This window comes from Alligator mississippiensis, chromosome 1 (assembly GCF_030867095.1).
Source record: "Alligator mississippiensis isolate rAllMis1 chromosome 1, rAllMis1, whole genome shotgun sequence".
Taxonomy (NCBI): domain Eukaryota; kingdom Metazoa; phylum Chordata; order Crocodylia; family Alligatoridae; genus Alligator; species Alligator mississippiensis.
The window spans coordinates 296,717,410-296,731,431 of record NC_081824.1 but is presented as its reverse complement, the minus strand read 5'-3'; the positions used below and the strand labels follow the sequence as shown (position 1 = coordinate 296,731,431).

Sequence of the window (14,022 nt, the reverse complement as noted above, 5' to 3'; positions counted from 1 at the left end):
TGTTTTAGTTATAGCACCCCTGCCACCATTTTAAAGCACAGGATACTGCAACATGAGATGTTGCAGGCACTTTAATTAGAGTGGCTCATGGAGTGGCTCACAGAGCCACTCTAATTAAAGCGCACACACCCCTTCCCCCTCCCCCCCCCCCCATCAAGCAAGTGTAAAGGCACCCAAATGACCAGACTCTTTTATTTAAGACTAATTTCAAAAATCATTTGATTTCATCTTCAAAATGCTCATTGTGACGGCTTTTTCTTTATGAAGACTATGCAGCACCCTGATGTACTCGCACAGAGTGTTTTATAAACACACTTATTAACACGCAAATTCTTTAGCTTCCTGAACAGCTTCTCACACAGAGTAAAATACTCTAATGTTATAATTTTCTGGGAAGGCAGGCAAGCTGCAAAACTTTATAAGGCTATTGCTATTTCTATACAGAGATGTTATACAGTAAATGAATTTCAAAAATCTTTATTACTAGACTGGGTGCCAAGTAATTTTGGAAAAAGTAGATCTAGTGATGGTTTAATTGGTCCAGAATGGATATAAAATACATGTGATCTGTAATCTGCCATCCTATCCTTTGATGTTCATATGAAAAAATAACTTGTACTGTCAACAATTCTGTTTATGAAATGCAAGCAAGTAAAAAACATATGTTCTCAGGCCAATGAGGTCAGTTCCGCAATTGCACTAGCATGCTACTCCTTTGCTTTCTTAAGCAATCTTAACAAATATGACTTTATATGGGATCTGTAGTATAACAAACCACTTCGGCATCCTAGGTGATCTATAATGTTCAGTTCAGAATACATGATAATGACTTTACATTCAAGCTTTGAATAGGAAATTATACCAAATGCTTCCTTTCTGTTCACTAAAGCCATATATTTATATTCTATAATTTTAAATACACTCATGTAGGGTGTGGGGATACTTCCCATTTTAAGAACATTTTTCCAATATAAAAGACCCTGAAGTCTAATACCTACCTGTACAAATTTTTGTCATAAAGTGATGAATATGTATGAAGTGAGCAATACATATTCCAAAGCACTCCATGCAAAATCATCTCAATAATTTAAAAAACACCCTTTGGAACTTTTGCAGTGAATGTAAGTTTTTCTGTTTCTTTTATAATAAAAAATAGAAGACCCTATTCAAAGGCCAAGATACCTCAGACATGTATTTGCTTTGAGGGCAAATGGGTCTAGGTCAGTGGTTCCCAAACTTTTTTTTTCCCGTGTCCCACTGCTGGGAGCAGTATGCAATGGCAGCTTGGGGATGGAACAAGGGAGCTCCCAGCACACAGCTCATCTTTTCTGTGCAGCACCACCGGCATTGCCCCCGTGACCCTCATTTGGGTCACAACTTGGGGTTGGGAACTGCTGGTCTAGGTTGTTGCTCACTTAAAACTGCACATGGAGCAAAAAAATGTGTTGTATGGACAAGTAATTCAAAAGGCACACAGAAAACCAAAATGAAGTGGGAACAAAGGTTTCCTTGTTAGGAAGCCTGATAGCCTTGTTACTTATTATTTATCGCCAATGCTAAGCATTCAAAAATCCTAAGTAAAAAGCCAAGAAAACCTGAGAGATTCCCTTTTTTGAAAACAATCAAGAAAGTTTTAAAAATAATGAATTTGGGTTGCTTTTTATTTGAACGTTCTGAATCAAATCAACTACTGATTCCTAGACCCATTTCTTTAAAAGAAGTCTTACATTTTTGAAGAGGAAAAATAGACTGAAAATTTGAATTGTCACTCTAAATGATCTCGAGCATAAGAATTCCAATCTGGATTTTCATCCCTCACATCTTAAGGCAGGGATGGGCACTTATTTGGGCTGGAGGGCCACTTAAGGACATTTGGTGAGCTGTTGAGGGCTGGGAAGGAGGTGCTGACCTGGCAAGAGAAATAGGGTCAATGGAGGCCAGGCTTAAGCCAGTTGATCCTATCTGGTCCTGAGCATTTCTTCCTTGCACCCACCACCAGATGGACAAATTCTCCATGGAGACCAGCTTTAACAGGGAACCCTAGCCCTGTTACCAGAAAATGGGTTGGTCCCTTTAAGACCAGAACTTTCTGGGCACAGACTGCTGGCAGGGTATGGGGGTAAAAACTGAGCCTGGCCAGCTAGTCAGGTGACCGGAAGGGGGCAGGCCAGAACTATAAAAACCCTGGGCTTGGTGGCACTTGGGGTCAGCAGGCAAGGGGGAAGGAGTTTGTGCATAAGAGTTCTACAGAAAGGCTTGGCTACCAGTCCAGCTGCTGTGGGACAGGAACTCCTGAGGACTCTCAGAGAAGTGGCGGCAGCCCCAGAAGAAGGACTGTAACAGAGGGTGGGAAGCAGAAGCACAGAGCTCTGAAAAAATGTAAGCTGGCTTTAATTACTTTTTTTGTGGCAGTTCTAGCCCATGGACATACTGTTTATATTTTTGATTGATTGGCACCGGTCGTTTGTGGTTGAGGCTATAGGGGAGGAGGAGGCCTCATTGGTACCTTGGGTGCAGTCATAAAAGGCCAAAGGGCCTAGGGCAGCTGTATAGGGCTAGTAGCTCAGAGCTGGCTGCAGGACTTTTAAGCCGGGTCCCAGTGGGGGCATCTTGGCTAGTAGCCTGAGCTAAAAGAAAGAGTGGCTTTGGGAGCTCTAGGCCACTACCCAGACTGGAACTTACAGCCTTCTGGCTCTATATCCAGCAGACAGGCCTCTAGGCCAGAAAGCCTGAGCTCCATGTTGAAAGCAAAAGGAGGGCCATGGGACCTGAGAGGATTAAGGAGCTAGAGCCTCAGAATCAAATCCTATCTGGTGGGTTTAGACTGGTAGGCTTAGCTAGAGAAAGACGGGGCAAGGCCCGTGGTGGCTGAGAACCCCAACATAGAAATACAATAGGCAGTCTCCTGCTTGTAAGAACATTGAATTTACATCAAGACATGACAGGTGAGTAAAGGCAGGATATGAGACAAAAGAGAGAAGTGAAACAGTAAGGGACTTCAGGGGTGTCCCTCATAGGCAAAAATAAATAAATAAATAAAAATATACAAAAATGCCGCTGGGAAGGGCAACCTATTACACTATCCCAGGACCTTCGTAGGCAGGGCACGCTCAGTTGGGTAGATGGGATGGGGCTGTGGGGGCTGGTGCAAAGTTGTGATCTGCTCCTCATATGTCCCTGGCTCTGCTTGCCCATCCTATTCCTGGACACTGCTCCTCGCCCACCCACAGCCCCATCCCATCCACCCAGCCAAGCACATCCTGCCTTCAGGGGTCCTGGCAGTGGGTACAGAATGGATGGGCTGGGGTGCCTGGGCAGCAGGGCCAGGTCATGCTGCAGTGATTGAGATGCTGACAGTGGCAGCCAGAAGGAGCCGCTGCCACTGGGGCTGCTGGGAAGCCAAGTCTAGCCTCCAGACCACCCCCACCCCACCACCAAGGCCACCTGGCCCAACAGACTAAAGCTCCTGGCATGCCTGAGAGCCATGCACAGGGATGGGGCAGGCTGTGCTCTGCGCTAGGTGACACCTCCCCTGGGGGTGGCAGGACCAGCCCCACACACCATGGCCCAGGGACCTACTGTGGGCCAGACAGAATCACTTGGCAGACCCAGTGCAGCCCATGGGCTGTATTTTGCCCACTCCTACCTTAAGGCATTTATGGATTTTTAGGTTGGATTTTGGATAGCCAATCATGACTTAAAACAAAGACAGGAAAGTTATTTCTGGATAACAAACTATGTGAGGAAAGGCTGTTTCCCTAAATCTTTATGACCAATATAAGTTGTCTTTTTCAAGCATATCCATGTTTATCTTTGTGCTGTCTGATAACAAACAGTCTAGAAACACTGAGTAAACTATTAGGTTAAGTTGCTTATAATGTGGTGTTTTAGTAGGCCTTAAGTACATTTAAGTTAGTATAAGATAGGATAAGGGAAGTAATAGGGTGGATAAGGGTGCAGTTACACGTTACACTTAGACTATACTAAATAAGTGGAAAGTTAAGCAGTGTTAAAGTTAGAATGTGCTGTGAGCAGTCACACATTAATGGTTAATACTGTTTCTTGCCTACACAGCTCCGACTTGCCCCTAGAGGGCTGGCAAGCAGGGATGTGACTAGGAGCCAGGACACCTGGACTCTGTCCCTGCTCTTGAGTGAGTAGAGTACTGAAAGTGGTGTATCCTGGGAAGCTGGAGGACTGCAAATTTCTCGTTTTATTGCTATGAAGCAGACTGAAGTTACGTTAACACAAGGTAGGTAGCATGGCCCAGAGTTAATCCTCACCTGAAAGAGCGTAACTTTGAGATGCTCAGAGGGCATTTAGTACAAGTTAACAAGGCAAGTTTATCTTGTGGACACTTGTGTTTTAAGTGCCTCTAATAAGGTCTAAGAATAACATGGGCAGACAAGGTTCCTTGGGTGAATTTCGGTTGGTCTAATAAAAGATATCAAATTCACCCAAGGAACCTTGTCTGCCTATGTCCTTAGACCAACACGGCTACAACCCAAACCCCTGCAACATGTAAGAATAACATGTAACTTCACGCTAAAAAAAGGAACTAAGTCCCCAGTGAGAGAAACTACCTGAAAGACTAGTCAGCCTTAGAATATCTAATGTTGGATAAGGGGTCAGGTTCAGTGTACTCTATCCTGACAAGTTTTGGGGAGCCAGACGGGAGGCAGCCAGTTTTTGCTACCCAGCAGTAATTTGGTGATTTTAATAGAGGAAACAGTCCCTTTATAAATGAATTAACATTGAAAATAGGTGCAGCAGTAAATTTAGGAGATTTCAAATATCAATACCTATTCACAAAAACTGTTGCTTTTACTTTGCTCCTTATTTTTTCTCTCATAAAAATAGAGAGGGAAGAAGTTTCAAGGCACAATTTGGCTTTGTGGGAAATTCTGCACAAATTTAACAGTAAGCACCACATCCTGTAATTTAAAAACAAGAATAACTTGTCATTTCATTTTTCAATTTAATTTAAGAGCAAAAACAACATGCATGTTGTATAATTCTGGATTCTTTAGCCTTGATAGGCTTAATCGTGTAGTTCTTGCTCATAATTTTAAAGGTGCCTATTAATAATGATATTCCAGATACAGGTTTAAGGTTTACCATGAACAGGTTCACCTTTTCCCAAGAGCCTCTAAAGATACCCATGATGGACCTAAATCTGGACCCAAATCATAGGGATATATCCAAAGCAGTGTACAGTGTTGTTGCCCTAGAAAAATGTATTAGACTATATAGCAAAGAGAGGGGGGTAAGATCATTCTCCTTCCATGATTACTGGATTCCAGAGGTACTTTGGAAAGACTTGGTAGTGACTTCAGAATTCTTCAAGAATGAAAACTCGGAACCAGAGCTAAAAAGGTGCTGTATGGATGTTTAACTTACTGGATATAAGCAGGGATCTTGGTTTTCTCTATTTAAAAATCTCATTCTCTGATTTAAGAACGCAAAAATTCATGATTAAAATGAAACACCGCTAATAAATATAAATATAGCACACACACACACACACACACACACACACACATACACATGCACGCGTGCGCATATCAATTGAACACAACGTTTTATGATATTTACAATTTTAAAGCGATTTGGAAGCCTATGAGCGCCTCAATCACTATAATAAAATATATTCTAAATATCTATAAATTTTGGCATTTGATTTTGGGTTTTTTTGTCATGGAAAATCAGAGCTCCCCTTCACTCACCAGGATACAGGTCCAGGCCCCTCAGTCCCAAGCCACAGCCCCTCAGCTCTGCTGGTGCCACTCATTCTCCACCCACAGCCCCCTGCTTTCCCAGCCCTGACAGAGGGCCCCCCCTGCTGAGGCTACATGGCCAGGAACCCAGGTCCACCGCCCCCTGCCCCTCACAACAGCGCCTGAACCCCAGCTGCCACCCATGGGAGGTGGCAGCTTCTGTGGCAAAGCAGAGTGCATGGCACAGTTCGCCTTCCCCCATAGATGGCATGGCCAGAGAGGTGCCTGTGGGGGGTGTGGGTGCAGGCTGCCCACTGCAGACTCAGGCTCTCCACCCTGCTGCCCTACCCTTGGGCCCCTGCGGCACATCAGGCAGGACCCAGTGTGGGTGGCTGGGCTGGCTGGGGAAACTCATTGCTGCCACTAGGAGCCCCACCCTGCCATGGTTAGGTGCCCCTGGCCGCCTAGCAGCAGCAAGGGACACAACTCCATACCATCATCCCCACTGCTGCTGGGCAGGCAGGGGTTGCTTCACCAGGGTAGCATGGGTTTTACAATGACAAGGAGCTTCCCTGCCTGGCCCCACTCTGCCCATGCACATGGCACCCCCTGTCTGACCGCCCTTCTACCATTCCCCCCAGCCCGTAGCAGGCTGGAACTCTTCCAGCCTGCAGAGAGCTCTTTGCAAAAGTATAAAGTCTAGGTGTTTCTCCATTAAAATGAGAAACCCACATTTTTTTTCTATTTTCCCCAGGAAATGAAAAACCTGGATCCCTAGATATAAGTTAGTAAATAAAAAAATAAATCAGAAAGTGCATGAATTAAATTACATGAAACAGCAGATTCAGGAGCTACATATTCACACTGTACATTTACAAAAAAACAGATGAAATAGCCCAACAGGGTAAACAGTGGCAGAGTTGTCTCCAAGATGCTCAGGTTACTAAGACTGTTGCACTGAGGCAGGTAAATTTGTTGATTAATGAAAAATTGTTGATTAATGAAAATATAGATCTAATTGATCATTTTGCTCAAATTAATACTATAGCTATCAGATGCAGCAGCCACATTCCCAAACTAAGAGTAGGACAGTATGCCTTGCAAGACTGGTACTTAATAATGAAAGTGGTACCAGAAACACAACAGAGAAATGTTGTAGACAGAAATCATATTGCCATCACAGGAGTGGTTTCTTTATCACAGATTGGGGACTCAAATGCTGCTTTTGTTATTTAAAGAGATTCACAGACCTCTCAGGAGGATGCTTATCAAGAGATGAGAGTTGTGACCAGACAGGCATCCTCTGAGTCAATTCAGAGGGAATCAGATTATCAAATTCCTTGGAGATGACAAGTTCATAGTGGCTACATTTAGTTTGCCTAGCCTGGAACCACCCCATAGGGGGAAAATGTATTTTGAGGTTCCTTTAGATCCCTCTGGTGGTCAGTTACATGTTGTCCCCGACTCGGGATTTGCAGCCTCAACAGGAATGTGCCAGCCTCAACAGGGAGAATGATTACTTGTGTTTCTGCTTCTAGTTGAAATACATAATATGAAAACTGTGGGGGTTGAGGAAGCAAAAAAATAGGGCTATGCGAGGCTTCGGACCACGCTTCAGATCTGGGGCCAGTTCGAACCCTTCAGTGTCCGAAGTAGCATGCCTGGAGCGAAGCGCTGGCTCGTTCAAGCTGTCCAAAGCGGTTTAGACCTTCCGAAATGCTTCAGAAAAGCTTTGAATGCTTCAGACACTAAAAATGAAAGAAGAAGAAGGGGGAATAGGGGAGGGAGGGAGAGCAGGGTGGGGGAAAGCAGGGGGCAAGACTGACATGTCCTTGGACCCATATTGTTCAACATCTTCATTAACGATGTGGACATTGGAGTCAGAAGCAGACTGGCCAAGTTTGCCGATGACACCAAACTGTGGGGCAAAGCATTCACACCTGAAGACAGGAGGGTGATCCAGGTTGACCTGGATAGGCTCAGCAAATGGGCGGATGAGAACCTAATGGTGTTTAACACTGAAAAATGCAAGGTTCTCCACCTTGGGAGGAAAACCCTGCGGCATCCTTATAGGCTCGGCAGTGTTACACTGGCTAGCACTGCAAAAGAAAGAGACTTGAGGGTCATTGTTGACCACAAGATGAACATGAGCCTGCAGTGCGATGCTGCGGCTAGTAAAGCAACCAAAATGCTGGCTTGCATCCATAGATGCGTCTCAGGCAAATCCCAGGACATCATTCTCCCCTTGCACTCGGCCTTGGTGAGGCTACAGCTGGAGTACTGAGTCCAGTTTTGGGCTCTACAATTCAAAAAGGATGTGGAGAAGCTTGAGAGTGTCCAGAGAAGAGCCACGTGCATGATCAGGGGTCAGGAAAACAGACCTTATGATGACAGGCTGAGAACTGTAGGGCTCTTTAGCCTGGAAAAGCCCAGGCTCAGGGTTGATCTGATGGCCACCTATAAGTTTATCAGGGGTGACCACCAGTATCTGGGGGAACGTTTGTTCACCAGAGCGCCCCAAGGGATGACAAGGTCGAATGGTTACAAACTACTGCAAGACCGATTCAGGCTGGACATAAGGAAGAATTTCTTTACTGTCTGAGTCCCCAAGGTCTGGAACAGCCTGCCATCGGAGGTGGTTCAAGCACCTACATTGAACACCTTCAAGAGTCAATTGGATGCTTATCTTGCTGGGATCCTATGACCCCAGCTGACTTCCTGCCCTTTGGGCAGGGGGCTGGACTCGATGATCTTCCAAGGTCCCTTCCAGCCTAATGTCTATGAAATCTATGTGTAGGTGGCCAGTGAGAAGGATTTCTCTCTGGTTGCCTTTCCAATGACAGTGTCTGGGGGGAGGGACCTAGAAACAGCATAAAAGCCTCTGTTTGGAGGCATGCTGTGCCTTTTGCAAGCTTGTACCCTATCAGGAACTGCATGAGAAAGGTACCCTCAGACTCAGGCATCTCAGCTTGGTTGCTTTACTCAGTAGTTGAACTTGCCAGTTCCTTTTTGTTGTTAGAAAGGATTAGGTAGGATTTAGCTTATCTTAGCATCTCTTAATACTATTCAATTAAATTTCTTTCAATTTATATTTACACTCTTTTTTTGTTTTGCAAACTTTGAAAAAAAAAAAGCTGTGTTTTCCCTGCCAGTGTAATCCATCACTGTGTAGGGAGGCACACGCACTATAAAGAAGAAAAATCAGATATTCATAGGAGAAGAAGACAGACAGACAGCACACAATTTTTACATAGCTCTTAACACTGAAGCAAATAATCAAAGAAGAGTCTAGTGCACGCAGGCAACAGAGAGAATAAAACACACAACACAAAAGGAGTGACATGCACACAGAGACCTTTTGCAGCACAGGAAAGATCAATATGAAGTGTGCTGGAAAGGCAGGTACCAGGTCTTCTGGCAGGGGAGAGAGAGGGGGTAGGGGGAGAGCTAGAGCTGCAAGACACTCCCCCCCCCCAACACAGATGCATTCTCTTCCCAAGCAGCCATGACACCAGTGCTGCCAGTGGAAGCAAGGAGGTGGGAGCAGTATCTGCACCTGACATCCCTGCACCTGCACCACCTCCCCTCAGTCCAGAAGTGGGCACCAGCAGTGGAATCACTGTCTCCTCCACCCCAATGTTATCTGTCAGCGTGAGCCTCCCACTGCCAGAGGAGGAGTTGGAGCTGGAATCAGGGATGCTGAGCACGCTGGCTCAAGCAATTCTGGGGACTGAAGGGGGAATCAGAGTTTGTGCTCCACACCCCTCAAGTTTCCCCTAGACCCAGGTCTCCTCTGGAAAGCTGAGGTTGTGGAGGCAAGTGGCTCAACTGAAGCAGCTCCTCCAGCCTGCTGAGGAGTGGGATAAGGCAGGATCCTCACCCTCAACCCAGAAGCGGGGGAATAGTGTAGTGTGGGAGCATTTTGAGCTGACAGATGATCCTAGGTTTGCCATCTGCCAGCACTGCCAAAGGCACATTAGCTATGGCAAGGATGAGAGACACTTTTCCACCACAGCAATGCTGATGCATCTGAGGAGGCAGCACCCCCTTGCCCTTCTTCCTGCTCAGCCTGGCACCAGTGCAAGCGTGCTGAAAGGGAAGTCCCCCGTTCACTCCAAAGCCCCCTTCCCCCCCAAAGCAGAGGCAGGCCACCCTGAACCAGTGAGGGACAGGTGGACAGAAAGGGGGGGCGCATTCCCAAGGCAAGCGAGGTCACCAAGAGCATTGGCCCAGCTCTGAAAAGTGGTTTGCATTGTAATTTGTTCCCTCTCAGGATCAGGCCTGAGTGTTTTGTTTTTTTTCATGAGGAATGTACCCCCACAGGTAGTTGGGTTTTGTTGTCTGGTGTGCAGTTTGTGGGGGTACTGGAGATAGTTGGCAGGTTTTGTGTTTTGAGCTGTAGGAAGTTGGCTTCAGTTCTGGTGATGAGGTTAGGTGCTTGTTTGAATGTACAAACCGCTTTTCAGAGCTGGGCCTATAAACTGGACTTCATTAGCCTCCTCAGTAGTAGGTACAGAAACTCACGGACTCAGTATACACAGTGGAATTCTGGCACACAGCGACCTGCCGGACATCTGACACCCCAGGCACCTCTGCACTTTTACCTGCGCTGCTACATCCCCCTTTCCCCCCACCCCAGCCTGTCCCTCCCCCCTGATGCCTCCGTTTCCATTTCCACTGACTGGCTTTCTTGCCTGCCTTGCGGGCCAGGCCAGCCTCTGGCTTTTTTACTATTCTTTCCATCCAGGACCAACTGCAGGTATTTCCTCATCCTGACAAAGGGGTTTTCAATGCTAAAGCTTCCAAGATACATTTTTTTAAGTACTCCTTTTTTTTTCATAATAAACACATAGATATAAAAACACAAGATAAGCCATCAAACACAGTAACATTGTATGTCCAACACAACACAACACAACATCTTTACTTCTTGCTGTCAATTCCTTTCTAAAAAGAAAGGCTCTGTGACAGTTCCGTTTGGGTACCTTTGATGCTGCTGCTGATGCTACTAGTGTTGAGCCAGCTAAGTTATTTTATCTGTTGTCATGTAAAGTGGTGGACCAGATGTGAGGCTGTAGGGGAGGAGGAGGCCTCACTGGGGCACACTGCCATGTTGTGCAGGAAGGGTGCACCTTAATACACACACACAGTGTCACCCATCCACATCACGAGCTTTGCCTGTTAGCAGCTAGAGGTACAGGGCCCCAGAGGACAGACTTCCGCAGTGACACACACACACACACACACACACACACACACACACACACACACAGCTGGCAGACTTTGTGACCTCAGCAGGGGCCACCACCCCTGCAGTTTTCAGCCTGCTGCACCTTAACACACACAAGGTCATCTATGTCACGAGTTTTGCCTGTCAGCAGTTTGAGGTGCAGTTCCCCCCAAACCCGTGCACCAATCTTCTTGAAACTTGGCAGGCTTTGTGGCCTCACCAGGGGCTACCACTGCTAGAGATTTCACCCCCACCCCCATGATGTAACACATACATGTGACATGAGTTTTTCTTTCAAGAATTTGGGGTGCAGTTCCCCCAAAACCCTTACACCTATCCTCTTGACCCTTGGCAGGCTTCATGCTCTCAGCAGAGGCTACCACCCCTACAAGTTTCACCTAAATCAGAGACAATATAACAAAGTTATAGATATTTCATTGATTTCCCCCATTATACCCTATGGCCGGATCTCTGAGGCAGCTCCGAAGTGTTGGTGGCATCACAGTGTGGTGATGGCATCACACTGTGGTGCCACCACAGTGGCACAGTGGCACAACAGTGCCAGTTGGTGGCACCATTTCGTAGGGGGTGCACTGCCATGCTCAGGGGGTGCACATGCACCCGCATGCACCCCCTACACATCACCAATGACAGTTGCCATATGGTAAATTCACACCCTTTTTCACTTCATGGTAACTTGTTTGTGTGCTCAAATCCTCAGTAAGCCTAATAAAATCCACGTTGAACCTATGAAAAACCACAGCATGGCTTAGAGCAGTAGTCACCAGCCAGTAGATCACAATCGACTGGTCAATCGTGGAGCCTCTGACAGTTGATCTCAGTCTCAGTCCCCCATCTCACTTTTTTTTCCCAAGCTAAAGTTAGGCATAAAACAGGGGTGGGAAAAATGGACTCCAATTCCCAGCAGCCCCTGCCCTCAGGGCTTGGGCCAGTCTCCATGGAGACCCCAGCCTCATCTGGAGGGGGAAGCTTAGGCTGGGGCTGGGGTTGGGATCTCCCCATGGAGATCAGACTGAGAGCAGTACAGGGGGCTGCTCTGGAGCCAATGGGTACTTGGGACGGGGGCAACTTGCTCCGGAGCCAGGGCAGAGCCACGATGTGTAAGCCTGTACGCTCCAGGCAGGAGTGCACAGGCAGGGGATCACAACTCTGCCCCGGCTCCCTGCAGCAGTGGCAGCCTGGTCTGGAGCAGGCAGATAATAATATGCAGTCACAAGTGTCACACTAAGACTTGGTAAGTAGGGAAAATGTATAATTAGGTATATTAAGCACTTGATCTCAGCTTTATATAACATCAGTATAAATATAAACTGTTATTTCTACATTTTGTTTGAGGTGGATCCTGGGTTGCACTTTAATTCAAAAAGTGATTTTGTGTTTTAAAAGGCTGGAGACCACTGGCTTAGAGAGAGCAAAAGGAACAGAACTGCAAAGAGAAAAGCCACAATACTGCTGAAGGACAGGGAGTGTAACTGACAGCGCAAGGCTTTCTGCCTCTCTTCAAAGCTCCAGCGATGCCTCCCCAGATAAACATGCTGTGACTGGCACTCTATATTTAGTCAGTTATTTCTTATGTGTGGAAGGAGGGCATGTCAAGAGTCAAGATAAAATTGCAAAGGTGAGCACACAGGCTGGGAAAAGGAATCGTTGTCCTAGCAGGCCCTTGCCACCTGGTTATCCCAGGAAATGCAGCATCACCTATTTTAGAGTTCTCTGCTCCCCTTTCAATGTGGGTAATGTAAGACATGGGCAGGGAGCCAGTGGTCACTTGTAAGGGAGCTATGCTACCAGGACCCGGATCCAGCAGGCTGGAATGCTTGATTGCTAGGGAACTCCTTATGGGTGACAAGCTGAAACTTGACGCCCTTCAATGAACCCACAGGGCATTTTTATATGTGCTCAGGGGGTGGTGGGGGGGGCTTTAATTAAAGTGGCTCCAAAAGCTGCTCTAATTAAAGCACCCACAGTGTCTCATGTATCAGTGACCCCATGCTTCAAAATGGCAGCAGAATGCTAAAACTTGTTTGACGAGCTTTAATTAAAGCACCCCCATCACCATTTTGAAGCATGGAGACACTAATACACAAAACGTAGAGACTGGCTGGAGCATGCTAATTAGCACACTCCAGAAGACTCAATTAATCAATTAATTGAGTCCCAGCATGTCTATAGGCCTCCACAGACTCTCTATCTGTAGAGGAAAGAAAATCCCCATATAGTTCACCAGGCAGAGATGCTCTAGTATGTTTTCCCTCCTCCAAGTCCTTTCTGTGAAAGGAGATAATCAGGTACTCCATTTTCTTTTCATGTCTAACCCTGATTATTGTAGGAACAATGGTTTTAGGGTACTTCTGTAAAGTCCTTATAAAAGCCTACAACGTTATGAAAAATATCAAATGCCTTGCATTTAAAAGCTCATTTAACTTTATCCCAACCAGGCCATTGGTCGAATAAAAAGATATCACCCACAAAAATCCTTGCCTCTCGCATAATTCCTGGACCGCCATAGCTTCAACATCACTCCAGCACTCCCTAAAAGTGTCAAATGACTTCTCACCCCACAGTATTGCTCCTCATTGAAGATCTGTGGAGGGAGAGGGATTCCATTTTGTGGCTTCTTTTCACCTGGGACATTTTCTCTCATCCATTTCCTGTTGTCCTCATCACCAGCTATGTCCAGTGGCTGAAAGTCAATCTTGTTGGCCTCTAAAAAGCCCAGTACTTCCTGCTGTTTTTTCTTGATCTAGTTGGAAAGGGGAAAAAATAAGAATTGTTATTTTTGGGTAAGCTAAAAAAACATGTTAACTTGTTATGGAGTGCAGGTATCTCTGTGCAGCTATCTCAGGGTGGCATCACACATTCAACTTAACAGTACATTCAAACAGTTTAGTGCCATTGTGGCATTGCAAAATTGCTTCCTTTCAAGGGAGGATTATCTCGATATTTCATCAAGTAATACATACTAACATGTACCAGCTTAATACATCAAAATATTCCAATGCATGAACAGCACATGCCCCCAGCAGCTGTGGGGGGCATGGTGGTGGTGGGAGC

General features: G+C 46.1%; 1 protein-coding gene and 1 long non-coding RNA gene across 2 annotated transcripts in view; one reads left to right on the top strand and one right to left on the bottom strand.

The window, feature by feature from the left end:
• The window catches only part of SH3BGR (SH3 domain binding glutamate rich protein), a 66,297-nt gene that overhangs the window by 37,524 nt on the left and 14,751 nt on the right, over positions 1-14,022 (bottom strand). Inside the window, exon 2 of the mRNA XM_006262516.4 lies at positions 13,526-13,711. Coding sequence (XP_006262578.2) covers positions 13,526-13,711 — 186 coding nt within the window. The remainder of the gene's footprint in view (positions 1-13,525; positions 13,712-14,022) is intronic.
• On the top strand, positions 2,054-13,541 carry LOC109280354 (uncharacterized). The gene is made up of 3 exons (XR_002086645.2): positions 2,054-2,379; positions 4,075-4,252; positions 12,355-13,541. It is a non-coding gene; the product is annotated as an uncharacterized LOC109280354 (long non-coding RNA).